General features: G+C 38.2%; 1 protein-coding gene across 1 annotated transcript in view; it reads right to left on the reverse strand.

The window, feature by feature from the left end:
• USH2A (usherin) overlaps positions 1-23,502 on the reverse strand; it is a gene marked incomplete at its 5' end in the record, with an annotated part of 567,922 nt that overhangs the window by 287,349 nt on the left and 257,071 nt on the right. Inside the window, 3 exons of the mRNA XM_025209559.1 lie at positions 1,561-1,723; positions 6,296-6,447; positions 20,554-20,701. Of these exons, the coding sequence (XP_025065344.1) occupies positions 1,561-1,723; positions 6,296-6,447; positions 20,554-20,701 (463 nt within the window). The remainder of the gene's footprint in view (positions 1-1,560; positions 1,724-6,295; positions 6,448-20,553; positions 20,702-23,502) is intronic.

Consider the following 23,502-nt stretch of genomic DNA (forward strand, 5'->3'; position numbering starts at 1 on the left):
GGGGAATATGGCTTTTGCATTATTCACCCAGCTGCCTTGGCGGAAATGGCTGTGCTGTCATGGGTCCAGCCAAAATGTTGCTCCTTTTTTTAAATCGATCATCACTCCTTCACCTCATAATCTTACAAGTGCTTCACAGCAGAATACATCAAAGCCTTCATTGCATAAAAAAGGGACACGCCAGCCTTTGTGAAGGGTCAGCTGAGACTGCCAACCTTCAGCACATACACTCTTCCAAACAGAACACAAACAACTGCTTGTATATACTTTCTCTTAGAAAACAAAAAAATCAGGACATATTTTCCCTTTACTACAGATATTGAAAGCAACAAATTCTTTTCATTCCAATTATTTAAAGAAACAACTAACAAAGCCCCCAGTGACTCAGCATCATGCCTCCTATTTCACTTATGACACTGATTAAATTGTATTTGCCTACACCACATAGCAAAATTAAATAAATAACTATCATCTGATCAGTGCTTTTCTGGGATAATATCATCAGCAAACACTTTTCTAGATGACTTAAAATAATCATACAGTTTAAAATCCTCTAAGATCTGATGGTAACATTTAATATTAAGTGATATATATGCTAGATATTATTTTATACATTAAAGCATGCTTGATCATTTAATTAACATTGAACCTGTACCTAGATTGTCATCAATGTTCATGCTTGTTCGTTATCCATGTACCTTATAACATTCTTTACAAATGGTTAGAGCAGTTGATGCATTTTGCAATCAAGTGAAAAGTGCATACTAAGTACAAAGTTTCTAAAGCTGGTGTGATTCTTTGTGCTGTAGTCCTTTTCACATATTCAAAGTGATTGTAAAACACTACCATCCTGATTTAGTAGCATTTGCTCAGAAATATGTGATTAGAGAAAGTACAGTGGAAATACGATAACTGCCCTTAAATGCAATAGGTTGTAAGAGATGAAGCTCATCTTTTACTTATTTTCTATTTCATGGATGAAGCTGTTTTGTCAAGCAAAATAATGTTACCGTTTATAATAGTATATTTTGGACATCATAAATTCCTGATTTCAGTATATACACTCTAGAAGATGACCTCCAGAAAGGTAGTTGCCTTCTTAATTCTAAGCAATATCACTTTGCCATTATTTGTGTGAACTCTGCTGTATGCAAATCTAATCATGATCCCCTCGTTCAAGTAACTTTTATATAAAATAATCTTCCGCAACTTTGTTAATAGAATTATTCATTTGAGTAGGGGCTGCAAGAGAAAACCCTTTTTTGTATTTATAGATTAAAAGAGCTTTGGGCAGTGATCTTCTCTTTCAGTACTGATACATGTATTTATACTAGTATAAAATAGTAAAACTGCAGTACAATAAAACAACAAAATTAATATTGCTAAAATCAACCACTTATTTACCTCTCTCTCTCTAACTCTCTCTCTGAAATGAATATGGTAGAAAAATTAAAACTGCTAGAAATCCTTTGTAAAAAGGGGGGAAAAAACCACAGAATTATGACATTTTATTTTTATACTGTTATAATGGTAGGGCTAGATGTATTACAAAGAAAATACCTTGATCAGCATAGAAGAGTCCAGCAACAAGTACTGTGTAGATCAGATGCCCGTTAGGTTTATTTGGGGGTAGCCATTTTACTAGAATTCCTCTGGATCCATTAATGGTGGCAAACATTTCAACTGTACCTTCTGGTGCAGCTTCTGCTGTACGAGCCTCTACCTGCAAATTTAACCGTAAGATAGAGATGTGCTTCTGTAGCCTGTACACACATGAGGAAACATGTTATACAACAGTTTAAGATATGTTTATTTGATTTAAAACATATATTATTAATGAACATTGCACACTGGTGTATTTTCTTTAAAAGTATTTTCCTCTCTCCTTACCCTCACCCCAACATTTACTTACAAACTGTCTACTAATTCAAATATTTTATGAGAATATTTGTTCATAGGATTGGATCTAAAGCTAGAAAATGGAGAAGAATTAAGTACTCCAAGACTCAAACCCTGAAAATGTAGTAGCATCTGAATCTATTGCCTGATTCTTGCTCAGCAATCCAGAGAAAGAATAGTAGAAGGAAAGTGGATGTGGAAGGGAAATGGAAGAAATTTAAGATCCCTTAAACTTACTAAGGTTAAAAGACAAGTTTAATATAAAAATGAGCATAGGTCCCCTTTGTATATTACTATAGTCACTTGACAAAAGAAGAATATCCTTGGTCAAGTTTGGCTTATACCCTGAGGTGCAGTTCCTGGAAGATCTAAGACATGGTGAAAAGTAAGCCTTTGAGGGTAAACTGAAAGATGACAAAACTGCTAGCAAGGGCAATAAGGACAAGCATCTTAATCTTAGGGCTTTATTTTCTAAACAAGTGAAAAATTCATAATTATAGTGGAATTTGGTTTTTACTAAGCATAACTTATAGCCATGATTCAAAGTTATGGATCAAAATTTAAGGTCCAAAATGTATTACTTATGATGGTAAGCTTGTATCTCACCAATAATTTATATGGTGTTTTCTAAGGTAGGAAAGAAGTGACATCTTTTCCATGTCTCTCAGCTTTATATAAAGAGTATTACAGTTTGTGGGAGTTCCACTTAGGGCTAGTTTTAATCTATTATACCTTCTACAGCATCAAAATGTCAAGGGGTATTCTCTGTCTTTTCAAGATGGAGATTGTATATTTTATGCCTGATTTGGGAAGTTAATTATTCTGAGGATTTATTTTACAGATGTAATTGTCTTTCATGCACAATGTATACTAGACATCCATAATTCAGCACAGCACTCAAAGTACAAGATTAACTTTAAAGCAGCTGAATATTCCAACTGAAGTCAAAAGGATTACTTATACACGTAAAGGCCACATCTACACGAGATGCTGATTGCACGGTAGCTTGTTACTACTATATGGTAGAGTCACGTGGCACAAAGCATGACATGATGCTACTGCATAGTAGGAACAAGCTACTGCACAGTCCCATCACTTTAAAGCTGTTCGACAATGCTACTGTGCAGTAGCTCCAGTCACTGCACAGTCATTTAGTACTTGTGTATGCAAGTGCCTTCTGGATCATGGCCAGAATGATTTGCATCCTGCAATCAAAGATCAAACTTTATGACAGTGTTACACTATTTTATACTTCCTACTCTGTCAGACCTTCCCTCTGAGGTACTGAGTGCCTAATATAAGTTGCTGTTTACCCTCAATACCTCCAAATATTAGAAAGGAACTAAATGTCTTGGTTCTCAGATTAATGACCAAGGGAATGATACCTTCAATACTACATAAGTACTAACTATTTATTACCTTATTTCTGTCTTATAATATGTAGCCATGACTGTAAGAAGCAAGCATTTCTAGGAGATCATTTTCATTAAATAAGGTACTGTAATTATTTTAATATAAAAAAGCACTGAGCAATTCCTAGTATTTTGCTTATATGGAGTAATCGTCACAAAATACTAAAACTCTTGAATCTTACACTGATCATACTTTATATCTCTGACTGATTTTTAAGGGAAAAATTGTGTTGAAATAAGTCTTGTTCATCACTTATTACAGTTTTCACCTTTTAGGATATTATGTATGAAATACTACTGCTACTACTACTATAAAAATATTGGTTAGAAACTGTATGTAATATAACTGTATTTGGGCAATGTATATTCAATAGTAATTTTGTTTCAAGTCTAAGCATTCTACAAGTATATATTGTGCAAAAGAGGAAATTTTGAGTTTCCTATGCTGTACATTCCCCTATATTTAACTCTTCTCATATTTCTAGATGTGTTGCAATAATTTAAAAAGTAACAAAAACACTTGACAACCATATGAATTAAAAATCCTAAGATAATCATAGTTAAAATAACAATAATTATACCATATTAGTCTGTTTTGTCCAAGTAAATTAGGATAACATAAATATTGTACTACAAACTTAAAATATGAAAGGTTTTTGAAAAGTGAAACAAATAGAGTTAATTATTAATAATTTTTCTTGTAGCTATCATAAATTCTTCCAAAATATTTCAATGTATTTCTCTCTATTTCTCTTATTTTTTTCAAAATCAAATGCAGATTTTTTTTCCATAATAGTTGGAACAATTCATACACTGAAGTATTTAGATATAACTATCTATTTCAGTTTCCATAATAAATCAAACAGAGACACATTAATGTAATTTCCTCAAGGATAGCTTTAATGTGAAAAGAACAGGCAGCAGGTTAAAATTAGTTCAGATTCCAAAGAGATACCTCTTTGCTAGCAGGACAACAAAACTGAAGATTTTGGAATACATATTTTCTAGGTTTACTTGAAATAAATTGTAATCACTACAAAAAACAGTCTAACAATGAAAAAAAAAATCAGCAACCACTGAAAGAAAAAAAAATCCTTGCTGATAAATGGAACTGGCAACTCTCAAATAACTGATTAAAATCTTCACGGCCACCTTCAAAAATGTAAGCTGGAGAAATCCGGCGCTTAAGGTAGTGGCAAAGAATCTCTTCAATCGATTAGGGCACATTAAATAAGAGATCAGCAACAAAAATAGCTGGAAGGATAATATCAGTTTACTTCTGGGAGATGTTCCCCGTACTATTTAGAGTACTCAAAGAGACAAAGTTTTTTTTAAGAGTTAGATTTATGCTGTAATTGATATAAAAATCTTTCAGAAAATCAAATGAAGATGCAGTGCTCTAACTTCCTGGCATCATTTAGGTGAGTTGCTCTAAATAAAGGCATACTTCAATTCCTGCGATTAGAGATGGATCACTGGCTTGGGAAAATAGTTTGCGTACTGATCGTGGGATGCAGATAAGTATCAGCTAGAGCGACCCCTACTTTGAACTGCACTGAAAGTCAAGCTAGGCTAGGAATTAAGTGAAGTAGAAAGCATGTTAAGAAAAGAAAAGGAACAAAGAAACAATTCTGTTTTCTCTCCACTTTATTTTAATATGCATTTTATGGATCAGGTCCCTAAAAATAACTGGTTTATCTGAGCTGCCAATGGGATTCTAAAATACCCCATGTTAAAAAACTGCTACTTGTACAATGGAACAGATGTAACATGATTTTGTATACAAGCTCTCATCCCTGCACTTTGAATACTTAAAAAAAAAAGTTTAAATTTCTGGTATATGAGAAGGTTCTTTAACATGGAGAAGAAAATCTGGCAAAAAGCCATTCATGCTTTTAAGAGTAAATATCCATCAAAGCAGTCTAAGCTATAAAATGTTTAATGGTTATAAAGTCTACAGCCCTGTTCTACAGATAGATGATGTTACCAGCATTTGAAAGCAACTAATCTTGGGAAGACATGGGAAATGTGATCAAAAATAGGGAAGGAAAAATTAAACCTTGAAGCTCTTCTTTGAGTTACTATTAATATAGCATAGTCTATTGCCATTAGAAAGTATGATGTTAAAATAAACACAGAATGATAGAGAAAAAAAGTGGCAAAATCACCACCTTATTACAATAAAAAACATTTCTGGTATAAAAAACTGTATGGGCAGTGCTATAATTTACTAAAGAATTAAACCTTGTAAAATATAAAAAGATGCTTTCAGCAACACTTTAAAAGTCATCTACAGCTATTATTACTTAAGTTATTTATAAGCTGCAATGTTACAAATGCATATTTGGTTTGTCAGCCCAACAGCTTGTCTAAAGATCTATAATAACAAAAGTGTTTTATGCCACAGAAGACTTGTTTTCAGAATTCAATGCTAATATTAACACAATCTTAAATCCTGGGTATAGTGTTTTTCATGCCAGACTAATATAATATTATTTTCCATTTTAGCACAGATTTGTGTTTCACAGATATTTTCCAATTAGCATGACAATTTTTTGAGAAGTGTTGTCATATTTTGTCTTCTCTACTCCTTATATTATCCTCCACGATTTTGGTCAGGCAGCTAGAATTTTGCTCATTACTGGAACAGTAACTCTCCCTTTATATATGTCCTTATAAATCAGGTTAAACCACATCTGCACCTTTTAAACATATTAATTCTACTTAATTTCAATAATATGTGTTTCAGCCTCAGATTTAACTCCCAATCTCTTCCTTTTCTGTATCTATATATACTCTATTTTGGAACTGTGCCTAGTGATGACCTATCAAATCCTTAGCAGCTCTTAAATAGCATTTTTTATAAAATGTCACATTTTGCCAGATGGGCTAGGACTGACCAGAGTGAATCATCACCATTTACTCTGCTATTCACTGCCATCTGACATTTATTACATTCCCAGAATGCAAATTGAGGTACTCACCAATGGACCCAAAGCACAACCTTTTGCAGTACATGCCCGAACTCTGAAGGAATGCAGACTCCAAGGAGCAAGTCCATAAGCATAATAACTTAGCTGTGATGAATTCTGCATCAAAATGCCATTCATATACAATCCATAACTATTAATAATACCTATAAAAACAATATTATATTTAACAGCATTCAATTCATATCTGCATTACAACAGGAGCAGAAACAAATAGCTTGAAGCTACAAAAATATGAAGGTACTAATGAACTGTTTTTGTTTTTTTTAAATAACTACTAAAATTTCAAAATCTGTACCAGAAATGCCTGTATGTCTCTGAGATAAAACATATCCTCCATCTTAGAATGCTGAAAGTCTGGCAAGTGGTCTGCATTCATCTTGTAAAAAAATTACTGTGCTCCAAAGAATATACCCTAATAGACATGTTTCTGAACTAAAACAGTCATGGTAATCTTAGAACTGAGAAAGTTGAGGCAATTCTGTTTCACAACCTACTCTGCATGCAAATGCACACATAGATTAAAACAAGGATATGAAGATATATAGTGACTGTTTTAAACCCTACCACCTTCAGACTTAGAGAAAATAGTGATCTACACAGTAAATGCAATACTGAAGGAGGATTAAGTCACCATCCGAGGCCACAAGAACAATCTTTTCAACTATCACATTGACCTTAGCCTTTAGCCAATGGAATATGCAGAGAGAAATACCTACATTTAAATATATATGTATCATACTTAAAGATAAAACCTTTCAAACATTTCTAATAGTCAAAATTTGCAGTCTATATTTTTGTAGAGCTCTATTACATTTGGGATGCATGATAAGCAGACAGCAAATGTATTCTGTCACACTAAATGCTTTAACAAAATTCCTTTTTGTTGCCAGTTTGCAAGTAGATTTTCCATTCACTAACCTCAAATAAACTATTTATCCTCAAATAAATTAATCTGTTCTTTTCTAGACTGTAGTTTTTACATGACTGGTTAAACAGAGCCTACCTTGTACAGTATGGTACCTATGTCGGTCAATTTAATTTTCAGTATGTGATATACAATTGTTTCAGAGTCTCCTGCATGAGTAATATTAACAGGAATGCTATTGGGGTGAAATGGCTGCTGTCTTATTAAAATCAAAGGAATAAAATATGTGCAACAATCTAGAGTGAAACAATATTTTTAGGGGAGGGATAGTGATGGTGGCTGAGTTTTACAGAAGTGTGCTACTTTCATATACAAAATAACCCAAGTCTCCACTTTTCCAAAGGGAATACTAATAGGTCTGGGTGAACCCTGGGTGAAGGTTCACCTGGGTGGGTAAGCTGGAAAATGTGTTTTCATGAACTGAATGAAAATGGTCCCTTGCAGGTTTGCTTAGAGCTTGAAGGTCAACTAACTTGAAACTCGCTCCCAGCTACCATTCCTTCCTTCTCACACGTGGATACATTCCTCTCCTTTTATTAGCTCTTTAAAGTAGAATTCCAAGACTTGCTGAGTATGTGGAGATGTATGTCTGAGAAACACAAACCAGCTCAAAAAAGAATTCCAACTTTCCTACTGGGAAGAAAATCCAAGCACATGTCCAAAACCTCTGGTAATAATGATGTGAGGTTTGCACACAGAGCAAACCTATCAATCTAGTTTGTATATGTTACAAAGCTGTAGACTGAATCTCTTGTACAACAGGGATTCTGATCCTTGAAGTCTGAACACTTTCCTTTAGAAAAAGGGTCATTGCTCCAGATGTGGCAAATATGATGGTGGTGATTAGAACAGAAATCTCAGTGTTTTATGTGTCATACAACGTATTGTTTTGTTTCATATGATCATTTTATATTTCTATGTGAAATTGCAGTTGAGTTATAAATCTCTATGCCTAGTATTCCTGGCAAAAAATTAAAAATAGGGTTTCTGCCCATGCAGCTTATATATTATGGAATTCTCCACATTGTTCCTGAACTAAAACTGTGCTATGCTATTATTTAACAACTTTACATGCTATACTGGCACCTTTTCAAAGAACTGCTGCAGTTTTTATTGGGAAGCTGTGTGGTAATATATCATTCCAAGTCAAATCCTCCCATCTTGGCACTTGGGTTGTACAAGTGCCTCTTCAGCAGATGACTCGGCACTAAAACTGTGCAAAACTCAGCACCTGTGCTAGTCAGAGCTCTGTTTCAAGTTTTTCCAGTGTCAGGTTGCATAGGTTAATACTCCCTGAGTTATTGGTTCAAGGAAAACTCAGCTCCCATCACTTACATTTACTTGATTTCCATCTCACTTAGCCACATTTAAGCCATTATAGGCAGTTTTAATTTAAACTACCCTTTACTGAATGCCGGATCCTGAAATACTTGGCATATTCTTTGCAGGGAAATCTCCTATGGAATCAGAATCTCTCTCTCACCCTAGGATGAGTTTTGGGATGTTAATACCAATTTGCAAAGACAGTCAATGGCTGACAAGTGAATAACTAACATAAATTTAATTCAGTATACAGTGGACACCATTAAAAACAGGTAATTTACCACTGATTGCAACTATATTCCCTTTGGGTGTCTGCAATAATTCCTACTGAACCCACAAAGTAAAAGATCAATATATTTCACATCAATTTTTTTTTTAAATAGCACCTTTTCATTTTGTTTATTATAATTAAGCTATCAATGGACCATAGAAAATAGGTTTCAAAGGTAGGATTTAGTCTAACCTGATGCAGGGTATTTAGTCAAACCTGATGCTCAAGGCAGGACTGTCCCTATGAGCCTATCCCTTAAATCTAACCTGTACTTAAAATCTTCCAGTGACACAGACTCTATAAACCACATGGGAAATCAGTTACCCACCAACATATAGATAGATAGATAGATAGATAGATAGATAGATAATCACAGAATGGTTCACTTTGCAACTATTGAGCAATTTTAGACATGAACCAAATTGTGGGATAATAGTGTTAGAAGCATGAAATGTCTATGAACCTGACTTTCCAAAGTGCTCAGCAGCTGCCACTCCCCTTGATTTCAGTCAGTCCTGCAGGTTCTTGGTACTTCTGAATAATCAGCCCCATAGAAACTTCAAATGATCCTTACAAAGCTATAGTTAAATTTATTTTGAAGTTTTTTTTTAATGTTGCAAACATGTTTGCATATGCCGACGGTGGCAGAGCTCCACTCATATATAGGCTACGCTTGAGGGTTCAATTAAAGAGTGAAAACAGGCTTCATATTGTTGAATAATCGCAACGCATTTATTCTTTCTTCAAAACTGAATTGTTTGAACTTACACTGAAAAGATTCTGTTTGAAACAGAAATGATTTTGCCTCAACCAAATGCGAAAATAATTCATAAATAAAAGTGAATAGAAATGGAGTTTCTGCTAAACTTTGAAGCAATGTATTTCACAGGTACATACACTGAAGTGATTCAGAGATGTGTATATTAAATTTGATTCCCTAAACTATCTCCGTGAAAAGTTAGAGCCTGCACTCAAAACGGGGGCAGGCATCATATGGACCACCCCCATCTCCACGCGTGCATGCACGTGTGAGTGCACACGCACGCAAACATACAGCATTTGAGAACTACATTCCAACTAATCATGCTGCATCTTGACCTGCTTCCTAAGGTACAATGTTCCCAGGATTCCATATCAGGCTCACCTATCAAGAGAATGTTAAAGCATTTCAGTATGTGACCTAAAAAAATAGATAAATAAACTTAAACATGTTCAATTTACTTCAAAAGAATGATGTTTTAATTTAAACTGGTCAGGGCAGCCTTAAATATGAACATTGGCATTTGGGGTGTGTTACACAGGAAAAAAAAGGAAACACTTTAAGTACTTATTTCAATAGCATGAAACACTCTAAAATAATGGATTAATCATTATTAATTCCTTTGGTATTTATTGTAATAGCATTAATCATGATGAACTCATTTCGTATTAATGTAGGTGTCATAAATACCTCTATAGGATCCCTGCTGTAACTCAGCATTAATTAACTGGACCATTATTTTAAAGTGTTCCTGCAATAACAGCATTGTGGAGCATATACACTACATGTAGCAGCTTGCCAATATGCATTGTGAACTTTTGATACTTCTCCGAGTACTGTCAGAAAACAACTGTCTCTTTAATAAGCCAATTTATTATCTCCCAATTTTAACGTTCACAGTTAAATAAGTACTTCTGTCTGGCATGAGAAACCTAACTCTCTGCAAAGGAAAAAAGTGAATTTGAGAATGGAAAAAGATATGGTTTAGTGGTCTGAATATGAGATATGGGATCAGAAACTTGAGCTCTTATTTTAAATCAGACCATAATTCCCCTTGTGGAAAAATAACTTAACCTCTCTGTTTCCCCAGCCATCTTTGTGAAATTGTAGTAATAACTGCTTACCTCTCTCACAGTGGTGTTGAGAGAATCAGTTAGTGAACATCTGTAACACACACTCAGTAAAGGTTAAAGAATAGTCAATGAGTTTACCTACTCCTCAAGAGTTCTCTGCAAAGATGACTGGCCCAGAAATAGTTAAAAATGATAATAGGGTTTGGGGGTTTTGTGCATTTTATCATTTGAGACCTGATGAAGAATGCTTTGTCCAACTCTATCCCAGATACACAGTGGGTGTATCCCACTACACAAGACATTTACTGCAGTTGACTAATTAGCTGCACAATACACATCTTGGTGTCTACATGTGCACCCCTAATTTACTCCACAGAAGGATAGTACTTGTAAATAAAAGTACTACCCTGCAGCAGAGTAAAAAACTGCTCCAGCCGAGCTCCATGTGCTGCACCTGAATAAACTGTGGAGTTTATTGCTCTGGAGTTAATTGTTCCTGAGTTCATGCATGTTCAAATGATGCACCCAGGAGCAATTGACCCTAGGGCAATAAGCTCCACAGTTTATTCAAGTGCCGTGATTACATGTGTAGATGCACCCACTTGGTCCAAAAAGATATCACCCTAAAAAATCTTTGCCTCTCACATAATTTCTGGACAATCACAACATCACTCCTACATTATCAACACACATACACTGTCACATATTGTGACAGGCTGCTGACTAAGTTCAGAAACTGTACAAGGCCACTGAGGATACTATCGTATGACTCGGTGATCACGCAGACACTGACTGACTGACTACCAATATATTTTTTGTCATCATCAAGGCCCCTGACAGATGTTGTTTTCATCAAGCAACAAGTAACTGTCATGCTATATGACCTGCTTCATGTTCACAGGGCAAGCTATCCACTGTGGAGGGAAGGGATGGGGAAGTGTTCTAAAAACTTTGCTCTGCCAGCACTTGCCAGGAAGGGGTGCTGGAAAGCTGCTGGCAGGGGCTGTCAGCCCTCAGATCTCCCCTTGGGTGAAGGAGCTACCCCCCTGAATCTTCTACAAAACGAGAGAGACCTGTTGAGGGGCTGGGGGCAGGGGTGAGGGAGCACTCACAATAGCTTATGAGATGCTTTTGTGTATGTGCTTTTCCTCTCTCCCAGTCTTGTCCCCACCATCAGCTCTCCAAATAAATTCACTCCCCATCTCTCAAATTATTATTGTGTAAGTAAAGAACCTCATGTTGAGTATCTGTTTACTCTGCTTCTCACAGGAACAGGCACTAATATCTCCTTTAAAAAGCAGCTTAGAAGGCTGGTTGGGGACAGAGAGGAGAGTGGTGAATCATGATCTCCTGCTGAGGCACCCTGGGGCAGCAGGGTATGGCATGAGTCACAGCGAGTCCACTTGCAGAAAAGGAGGAACAAAGAGAAAGCAGTCTACCTTTGGATGCTGGAGAACCTGACCAAATGCTAATTAGTGTGCTCCAGCAGCTTTCGCTTCATGTGTATTGTGTCCCCATGCTTCAAAATGACAGCAATGGCACTGTAAAGATCATTGAATGAGCTTTAGTGAAATCACCCTCAGTGCTATTTTGAAGCACAGGATGCTGAATACACGTGACAGTTCAGGCACTTTAATCAGAGCAGCTCTCAGAATCACTCTAATTAAAGCAACCCCCCACCCCCACCCTGGAGCATATGTATAGATGCCCTATCATCCTTTCTGTGACATGCCACATATTCAAATTAAAGTTTGATAGAAACCAGCTACAATAATGTTTTACATTTTTCAAGCAGCATCTTTGTGACTGGTTGGCCACTTTTATGGAGAATCACAAAAAAAAAAGAGTGCATGTAAATTGTGGTGCAGTATACTGATTCAGTGTAATCTCTAATTTTAAAGAGGAAAAGAGCTACTGTGTATAATTGCTAGGAACCCGTGTCAGTTGAGTATAAACTAGGGTTCAAGTCCTGCAAACTCTTGATAATACTTGTGTGTATGATGATAAAAAAATCATACTCTGAAATATTCTCTCCCAAACTGGTTTTGTGTCTGACACCCCTCTGAAGGAACTGTAGGCCAAGAGGCAGGATCGTATACTATAACAGGATCAAAATAGTATAGCATATCACCAAGAGCTATTGGGTTAGATGCAGGAATTCTTAAATTAAGTTTCTGATTTATGTTATGCTATTTGTCTCTATGATTTGAATGTAAAATTGCCCATCTTTTCTGTGGCCTAAGAGGTACTGTACATCTCATAGATAGTCAATGGTTTGGGGAAGATAATTGTCAGTGGAACACATCTCGTGTTTTTATAATAAAACCCCAATTAAGCAATTTCCGTTACACAAATAAATTCAGCTATATTTTCTCAGAAGTGCTTTGTCAAATCTCAGTCCAGAGTTGAGTGACACTGGGCCAAATTCACCAGAATTCAGTGAAAATTTGACTGAAACCAAGTCTCAGTTTCTGGTTTGGACTAAAAACCTCTTTAACACTTCAAGAAGGCTCAAAGCTTGATCTTTCTTTCATCTTACATGTTGTCATCCTTTCCAGGGAAGCCTGATAACCTACAATCCTGTTCATCACCAATTTTGCATATTATCCTCTACTTTTTCTTCTCTAGTCATATTCACACACAGGCTGCTGGTCTTTTCTTCATCTGTCATCTTCCAGTAGGTCCACTTCTTTTAATTCCTAGGCTTTAGCACAAGTTATTGCTCATTTCCATTCAGCAGCATCTAATATATGGATCTATAGAATGCAACAATGCATTGCCCAGACTCAGATGCAAGCCATTGCACCTCTCTGTAAGATATTTTTATAATAAAGGGCTCCTGATAACTACAAGGGAGATCCCAGTTTGTGGTCTAGGAGACACAGATATGGTAAAGTTGCACATTGCACTCAGGCCATATTAAGGCCACCTGAAACACAAACATCTGCATATTAAAACTTATTAATATGTGCTAAGTGCCCGCTGAGCATCTCCAAGTTATATCACTTCAGGGAAAAGTTAACTCTGGGATGTGTTACCTAGTTAACTTCAGTCTGCTTTATGCTGATAAAACCGTTTGCAGTCCTCTAGTATCCCACGATACACTGCTCCCAGAATCCTGCCCCCTCCCCCCAGCAGGGATAAAGCTCAGGTATCCTGGCTTCACAGCCTTCCCTCTATAGTGGTAAGTCAGAGCAATGTAGGCAAGAAACAGCATTCACCCTTAATGTGTGACTGCTCACAACATGTTCTAACTTTCATGCCACTTAACATTCCATCGATTTTGTATGGCTTAAATATAATATGTAACTTCAACTTATATACACACCTTGGCAATTTCTCATGGTTTCAATCTGAAATCAAGCCAAAGTCAGTTGTTTGAACTGAGGTTTACTTCCTTTTTAGTTTAGTAGGTCAATATTCAGTTGGAGACTCTACCAGTGAAACCAAGAAAGGGAAAAGGTTTGCTTGTTCTTGCAGACAAACAAGGGAATCCTACCTGCCACCCCTTTAACCTACGACCACAAGCAGAGGTCAGAGAAGGCAGTAAGAACTGGGAAGTAGGAAGGGCTAAGGGAAAGTACCTCTAGCTGTTCAATTCCATATTTTAATTAAGCTAAGATCCTGTCCACCTGAAATCTTCTTTAACTTATAATGCAGTTTGAAAATGCTGGCACAAGTATTATTTATAAACTAGCTGAAACCCACAAAACAAAATAACATTTTCATTGCAAAAGTATTTCTTTAAATACAGGATTGTTAGTTATCCTTTGACCAAATACTTTGAATCGAATCAAAACTTGTCATACTCAAAAAGTCTACATAAAGCTGTCCAAGTGTAAACACAGGCTTAGGAATATAAATACATATTTTGTCAAAAGTCTGACCTTGTGAGTTGTTTATAATCATAGAATAAGAGGGCCTTTGTACACATGTACAAGGGCCCTATCCGAAGAAGGTGGCAGGGATGGTGTATGGGGTGCTAGAAACCCGGGTGTGCTCGGGGAAGCTTGGGCTTTGCAGGCTTCCAGTGCCCCATGCACTGTCCCTGCTGCCTTCTCCAGTTCCCAGCACACCCAGCCACTCTTCTGCTACCTTCCCAGGGCAGCCAGGCTGTTCCTGAGTTGTTCCAGGTGGTGGAAAGGCAGTGGAGACAGTGCACGGGATGCCAGAAGCTTGCCAAGCCTGAGCTTCCCCAAACATGCCCAGGTTTCCAGCACCCTGTGCATCGTTGGAGCCAAATCTGCTGCCTGCAAGCTGGGGCTGCACCCGTGCAGCTAGCACCCCACCCGGGCAGCCCCAGGGGGCACCACCACCATGAAGTGAAGCACTGCCCCCCACCCCTGCAACTCAGGGGCTGCGTGACCTGGCAGCAGCTTGCATAGGCAGGATCTGGTGCCACCACTGTGGAGGGAAACACCAGGGTGCCCTGCAGCTTCCACCCCAATCACAGGAGAGGCAGGCAGGCTCTGGAGGAAAAAAAAGAATTGGGCTGCTGACTGCCCCCCCCCCCAACTTTGGCAGAGCCTTCCCACTCTGCGAGGGGGCGGGGGTGGTGGTACTTCATTCTAGCTCTGACTTCCCTGCATATCTGTTTCAAATGTCTAAGTATCTATAATAACACCACACTTACTCTATCTGTCCGGAGCACTCTGATTGGTTGTTTCAATAACCATTGTGATTGGCTGCCAAGACAACCAATCAGAGTGCTCCAGACAGACAGAATAAGCCTATTATTATTATTATAGATGATATGCTCACTAACCAGCCAAAAGATTTGCTGAAAATGAATGAAACAGAGCTCCTCAGTGACCCAAACTTTCCTAAGACATGAGTTACACAGTACCAAATTTTAGAGGTTTTTCTTTTAATTAATCTTCCAAAACAGGCAAGATTGTGAACAAGAGTTGGGAAAAGAAGTAACAGCAATTTGGGAACAGGCACAACAGAATGCAGGCCCAATCAGTAGCTTCCCACTTCAGTGGACGTATAAAAAAGCGCATCCCTTCCTCCCTATTAAGCTTTGTGATAGCAACAATGTTGCACAAAAGCACAGGGCCTGCTTCACAAGGATACTCAAAACAGGACAGTGATGTTTAGAAAATGGTATTTAGAGGTTTGCTTTTTGGGAATTGGCTTGTAGGTAAAGTAGATATGCATTAGAACAATGGTCCAGGGCAACAGCAAGGGTTAATTGATTTCTAAAAGCCTGTTTGTTACAGTTTCCTTCAAGATCCACTGTATCTGATGCAAGAAAGAAGCAAACAGACACGCAGGCTGGGAAACTGAAGACATGTATCACACTGTTCCATAACATGAGATAAGGAACTCTGTCATGTTGTCCAGGTCACAGTGCCCAGCTGCAGAGCCACTGGGATTTCCAGTTCTGGTAGATGGACCAAATTAGGAGGACACCAGAAAGCACCAAATTATAATGTGATGAGTTTGTGAAATCAAAAAATACTCTGAGATGACAGAACTTGCACAGTATAATGACCACAGGGAGATCAATCAACAATGCCCCAAAAATGAAGAGTCACCAGGAGAGAAGAAAGGATACAAAAGAAAGGATTTCAGAGCAGCAAAGGGTGCCCAAGAGGGGAGCTCCAGGCCAGCATGGACAGAGGGCATACCACCATCCTATCACAAGCACCCCAATTGGGGAGGGTGGGCCTCGGCCTCTGACCTCCAGACTGCTGACATCTGACATTCAAGAGAGAACCTCAGAGTGAAGTTCGCATACTGGCCAGATGTACTTTGACTCTGTGAACCCTGGGACTGGTATATATAGAATTGTTTGCATTATCCTTATCTACTATCACTGTATATCAATAAAATTCACCTATTATCAAAGGGAGGGGTCATGGTTGGTCTGAGGGTTGGGTCTGCCCAGAACAAAGTAGCTGGGTCATAAGTCCAGTGCCAATAGACAGAACCTCTGTCTACTCCTAAACAGCATCTGGAGCTCACAGGCAACCAGGGAAGCACACACTGCACCAGTTCCCATGAGGCACAGCTTCTGGTATGTACTCTCCAACAGTTGATTGGAGCTGATTAGTTTACTTAACCAGAATTTCTTCTGCCAACTCAGACTTTTAGAGCAGGCCTGTTCCATTCCATTATGCCCCTGCCAGGAATCACTGTAGCATTTATACTTCCATGTAGCACCTTTCCCTGTCAAGGGGGAAAACTGGCTATTTCTATTCCACAGGCAGAGAAAGAATTTAAGGTATGAAAACATATACAAGGCGGGGTCAGGCTGGGAGCAGCATGCACATGACATCTTATGCTTCCATGAGCTCTCAACAGAGTTGAGATAGAAGAGGAAGTTCTGTACAGAGTTTTTGGTAAAACTACATAAACACACTGGCCAGTACTCTGCTGAATAGATGGGCATAGAATAGATGCTGAATAGATCAGGTGTTTTCAACCTTTTTTAATAAGTGTATCCCTGGTGGCCGGATGCGGAGAGGGTGGAGGGCAGGGTGGTACACGGCCAAATATGGAGCAGTGGCATGGGTTGGTGGATGGCAGCGACAGCTGCCACTGCAAGCAAACTTTCCCCACTCCCTCCACCCCATCTGACCAGTCAAGTGGTGCCTGTGCAGCCTGTAGATGGTACTACTGCCCTTGCCTTGACCCAGCCCTGCTCCTGGGAGGAAGCAGTGCTCCATCCCCACCCACCAGTTGACAATGCCTGATGTAGATTATTGAAGCCTTCAACCTCAGGGACTGCAATTAAGACAGAAGATAAAAGAATACCATTTCCCAAGCACTGTGGAATTCCTGAGAGCATATAGTACAGCTGTTTGTTAGGCCCAAGATATGGTTCCAAAGCTTTACCTGGCAACCACTTACTTTGCTCTCAGTGTAAACTAGCCATATCACAGACATTAACTGCCATACTTGAAAAAGGCGAATATGATTTATACAGAAGGCAGGGCAGAGTGGTACCTTATAAACTTATTCTGAGAGGCATAAGCTTTTGGAAGAAACAGCTTATTTCATCAGAAGCTATGAATGCAGTTTTCATTGCTTCTATCTATCCCATTATATGCCATATTTTAAATAAAATCTTATGGAGGTTAATTAATTAAAACTAGCTGAAACCCACAAAAGATTTGCGATTAAATTTTCATTGCAAAAATATTTCGTTAAATACAGGATTCTTAGTTATTCTTTGACTGAATACTTTAACAGAATCAAAACATCGCACCCTCAAAAAGGCTACATAAAGCTGTCCATGTGTAAACACAGGCATAGGAATATAAATACATATTTTGTCAAAAGTCTGACCCTGTGACTTGTTCATAGCCATGGAATAAGAAGGCCCTTGTACACATGAGGAAATTGCCCCTTTGAGTGGTTTAATTGTCCTTCTTAACAAATTAATTGTGTAAGAGTGTTCATGTTCAACGGCATGTTGCAATTAAATATCGTAACAGTGTACACATTCAGCAGTGTATTTTGATTTAAATTACTTTTTACATAGCAAACTTAAGCACATCCCATGTATTTTAGTTTACTACATAACAAGTTGCAGCAATATTCCTCACATGTACAAGGGCCCTACCCGGAGAAGGCGGCGAGGACTGTGCATGAGGTGCTGGAAGTCCAGGCAATCTCAGGGAAGCTCGGGCTTGCTGGGCTTCCAGTGCCCCATGCGCCATCCCCACCACCTTCTCTGACTGTCTGCACACCCAGCAGCTGTCCTGCCACCTTCCCTGGGCAGCCAGGCTGTTCCCCGGTGGTCCCAGGCAGTGGAAAGGCAGCAGGGACAGTGCATGCCTGAGTTTCCCAGAGAACAACTAGGCTTCCAGTGCCCCATGCAATGTTGGATCTGGCAGGTGCTGCCTGTGAGCTGGGGCTGCACCTGCGCAGCTAGCACCCTGCCCAGGCACCCCTGGGGGGCAGTGCCATTGTGGAGGGAAGCACCAGCCCTCCCTCCCCCCACAGCTCAGGGGCTGTGCGACCCAGCAGCAGCTCATGCTGGCAGGCTCTGCTGAGGCAAAAAAATTAAAAAGTGGCAAAGGGCCTTATCTTTCTTTTTTTTTCTCACAGAGCCTGCCTGCATCTCCTGCAGCTGTGGAGCGAGTGGTCAGTGGGTCATGCAGGCCCTGAGCTGCACAGGATCCCCTGGTGCTTCCCTCCATGGTGGCAGCACCCCCTGAGCAGCAACCACCCACTGGCACCCTGGACAGGCGGTCCTGAGGGTTGCTGTCACCACAGAGGGCCACACTGGGGGCCCAAATAGCTCAGGGCCAGCCGGCAGTTCATCCCCTGGTCACAGGAAAGGTGGGCAGGTTCCACGAAAAAAACAAAAGGATTGGGCTCCTCACTGCTTTTTCTTTTCTTCCCTTTGGCAGAGCCTGCCAGCTCCATAACTGGGGGGGGGGGGGGGGGGGGTTTTTTTGTGGTCTTGTGTTTAATTCTAGGTCTGACTTGCCTGCATATCTGTTTGAAATGCCTCAGGATCTGTAATAATAACATGCTTTTTTCTGGCTGTCTGGAGCACTCTGATTGGTTGTTTCAGTAAGCATTGTGATGCAACCAATCAGAGTGCTCTGGACACATAGAATAAGCCTATTATTATTATAGACTCAGAGCCTGCTCTCATCATCTATGCAAACTAAAACTTCCTCTAACTTTGTTAGAAATTACCAAATTGCAAAAATGACAGCAGGTTTGGATATCTGACTGAAATTATTATAAGCACTTAACTCACTAAGAGCCACCATGTTACTGAAAAAAAAAGACTATGTGACTATGGCCTCTTAGACACAGAAGTGGCTTATATTATTTTATCCTATTTTGCACTAAATAAACAGATAACATGCAATAAATATGCAACCTATTACTGGAAACTGGGTAAAGGAGGTCCACAACAAATCTTACAGAATCAGGTGCACATATATCATCATCATTACCATCATAATATAAAGATGAATTAAAACCAATAGTCCTCTAAATGATGTCAACAGTATGTTAGCATTTCATCCCCTAAAATGTGACAATACAGGATAATAAAAAATGCATCCTTTAAAAATGTATAAATTCCCTAGAATTTTTTTCAAAATGTTTGAAATTGAACCATCTGGATAGCACACATGCTTTGCCAAAGCCAAAAAAGCAGGGACAACTTGCAAATGGGAAAATTAAATTAATGGAAATTCATGCTTTATAATATTTGATATGCATTCATCCTATATTTTTATTATAGAGGACATATTTCAACAAAAAATAAACATTTGCAGACAGTGCCAATGATTTCTGGGCAGTCATTTGTTGTGTGATTGGAATATGATACATATAATGCTGTGAAACCAGGAAAACAAGTCCAGATTATATCTTTTGACATGATTTAAATTATTAATTTGGTATAAAATGTATGGATATGCACAGTACATATAGAAAAACTTCCTAATTCTAATAAGGATATTATAAACTTCCAAAAAAGTGCAGGTGTACACCATTTCTTGAACAAGTTCTATGGAATGAAATTAAGAAAAATAATACTATAAGAAATGAATAAATATATTAAGAAATCAATCCAGCATTTAAAAACATTAATGTCAAAAATGCTTTTTCAGAAGTTATAGTGCAAATTCTAGACGACCATTCTCTATGTTCATTTCCTCAGCTCAGTTGTCCTGTAAAACCTTAAACAATAAGATGCAATACACAAGAACTATCAAAAGGGAGCACTTTTGAGCCACTGAAATTGTGTGCTATGCTGAAAACCACAATCTCCTAGCTATAGACAATGATACTATCACAGGTATTTTATGTGCTAAAATGATCATTAAAAATTAAGCACCACATATAAGCTGCCATTTAGAATATTAATTTACCTTTACTAATCATCTTTTTAACTTGAGGCTAAAAGAGTTCACTTACCATTCGGATACTCAGGCTTACTCCATGAGATGTTAAAGGAATCAGGTGAATATGACTGGGCTTTTGGAGCAGGAACACCTTCTGGTGTACTCTCATCTGTTAGGGCTCTGTTGGCTTCACTAATTGTACATCCACCTCCCGTGCAAGCCTTAAAATATCAAACACAGTAAACAAATATATCCTGAAGTGATGACACAATATTAAAGCAAGACATTATTTTTTAAGATTTGTAATTTTACATTTCTGAATTTAATAAAGTTTGTGCTTCTTACAGTGCAGTATATGCTTTTCATAAACATCCCATTGCTTTTGCAGCAATAGCTAAAGAAAATTACAGTGTACAGTGTACATTTATAGTACCACAACTCTTCTTGTAATGCTCTAATGTATACTCAGATCCTTCGAGCAGTGAAAATATGACTGGCTACTGCTGCAATTAAAAATCTTTCAGTGAATTACCAGAAGGGAAAAAATGCCATCAGGACATTCCTGTATTTTATGTAAATGCACTGACTAGTAGTATTCAAATGCAATTAAAAAGTGAAGAAATTAATTTATAATAAATCAATATGTAACAATTGTTGAGTGCATCTTAATGGACAAGGAGGTTGAATCATTTGCATTTTAGTTACCAGTGGAGACCCGCTTCATTACATGATTTTCACATCTTGCTTGATCATAAGACACCATTCTGGATGAAGTTTTTGTATGTACATAAATACACATGCATGTGTATGCATGCATGTGTACCCACACATGCGCACACTGTGAGCCTTATTCTCTAATCCTTCCTCAAACTAATGGTCCAATTAGTTGTACTAGAATGAATGGCTCAGGGTAAAAAGTCTCACATGAATAAACAAAGCCACAGGATCAGTTATATTTTAGTAAATGACGGCTTTTGTTTGTTTCTTAAAAGTCTAGTTAAGTGTTTACTGGCTAAACCAAAATGAAACACACATGTATTTAGCTACTCAACTTGCTGAAAAATAGCTAAAAATCCTTTGCATTACACCCATTTGAATACAAAATATTTTTTACTTTAAAAAAGCTAAAATCAATGACAACAAATCAACCCTGAATCTTGCAAAAAATGTATGTGTGATTTTTCCCTTTATTTTTGTGAGTAATATCACTGAAGGCAACGGGACTATTCACATGATTAAACATATGAATTAGTCTGTTCAAAGGATCAGTCCTAAAGAAAGACAAAAGGTCAGATCATGTCATTTAGGGAGTCAAATTCTGCTCTCAATCTGGTAAATTTCTACTTGAATCTAGTGAAGGGGATGTTTCCCCCTTCTCACTGTTTCAAAATAGAGAGAAGGTGACTTATTGTCTTATTCCCTTTACAAACCATGCACCAGAAACACTAGCAGGAAAACAAACAGTGTATCAGATGGTTGCCAGTTCCATACGTAAAGAAGGCATTAGTTTCATTGTTCATTTTGTACCCAATACAATAGCAGAACAAGGACCAATGTCCAACTTTCCCTCCACAAGAACTGAAAAGAAAACAATATTATTTTGTGCAATGTCCCAAAACAGTCTTTACTGTGATGTGGTATGGAAACAATATTTAATATAGATCTAATTGGCACTGACCAGTTCTCAAAGAGGTCAATGTTTGCATTCATGTCTTGATTCATGCTTTGATTTGATTTGATTTTGATGATTTGATAAGAGAGGTCAATGATTTGATTAATGTTTGTTTAAGTAACATTCAGATTCATGAACCCATTTCAGCAGAAGCTTGGTTCTGGCAGCACTGTCCCACTATAGCTTCATGTGGTTTTTGTCCCTCACAGGTCTACTCTCCACTCATTTCAAGTGGAAATCTCCCATTCACACACTATACCTGAACAGACCCTTTTCTAAAATTGATTCTTTAAAATTATAGATTTGGTATAAACTCTCCCCAACCCCTGGGACCAGAGGCTATTTTTAGCCCCCCTGTTCCCCACCAGTGAACCTACCTTCCCATCCCTCCCACCCTTCCCCCTACCAAGACTAATTTCCATAGCTCCTGGCATCAGTAAATATGGATAAAACCACCACCAGGAGCAAATTGTGAGATGTGGGTGTTTGGTGGGCTGAATGGGGGTGCTAGCTGATCCATAGGGAAGGAGATTGTCCATCTGGGAATGGAGAGAGAGGCCAGGGGGATAAAAATAGCCCAGTGCCAGGGAAGGGGTAGGACAGAAGTTCAGGACAGTTAGATCGGTCTAAAAATGGCCAGCCCAATCTAAGTTAGACTACCTCGGAGGTAGGGTGAACTTAAATAGGTTTGGTCACATTTAGACCAATCTAACCTTCCTGGAATTTCTTTACAATTTTCACTAAGATTGACTTATGTGTAAGGTCCACACCTTGGTGAACTAAGTTAAATTGTGTGGCCATTTTTAATGTGATCTAACCTCTGCAGACACCTGTATGCTGCACTAAAGGACATAGAAATATGATGTTTGTAGTGCAGAAGTTCGTGTGTGCTGAGAGCTGGATCCAGTTCTGAGACTACAATCAATAAAAAAGAGGACAATCAGGTTTAAAAAGTGAAATTTTTCATGATTTCATTCTGCTTTGACTAGGTATTTCTAGAACTTTTCATGAATATGCTTGGTTATATACAGTATCATGCTACTGTACTATAATATTCAAGCATATTTTTGCACTTATCTATACTGTCAAAAAGAGAGTTTGAGTAGAAATTTCAAAAGTGCCCAAGTGACTTGAGAGCCTGAGTCCTATCTTCAAAATTGATTTAGGAGATTAAGTCCTATTGACTTGCAATGACCATGATGACTTATTTAGATTACATCTGAACTGAACCCAGGATCAGTTATGAAGCATATCCTTTTCACCTACTCCCCCTCAGTGTATACCAAATCTTAAAAATGCAACACTGTAGCTGCTTTAGGGCAGTCCTGATTATGTGTCCAATGTCCATAC

The sequence above is a fragment of the Alligator sinensis genome, unplaced genomic scaffold (genome assembly GCF_000455745.1).
Source record: "Alligator sinensis unplaced genomic scaffold, ASM45574v1 scaffold842_1, whole genome shotgun sequence".
NCBI lineage: Eukaryota > Metazoa > Chordata > Crocodylia > Alligatoridae > Alligator > Alligator sinensis.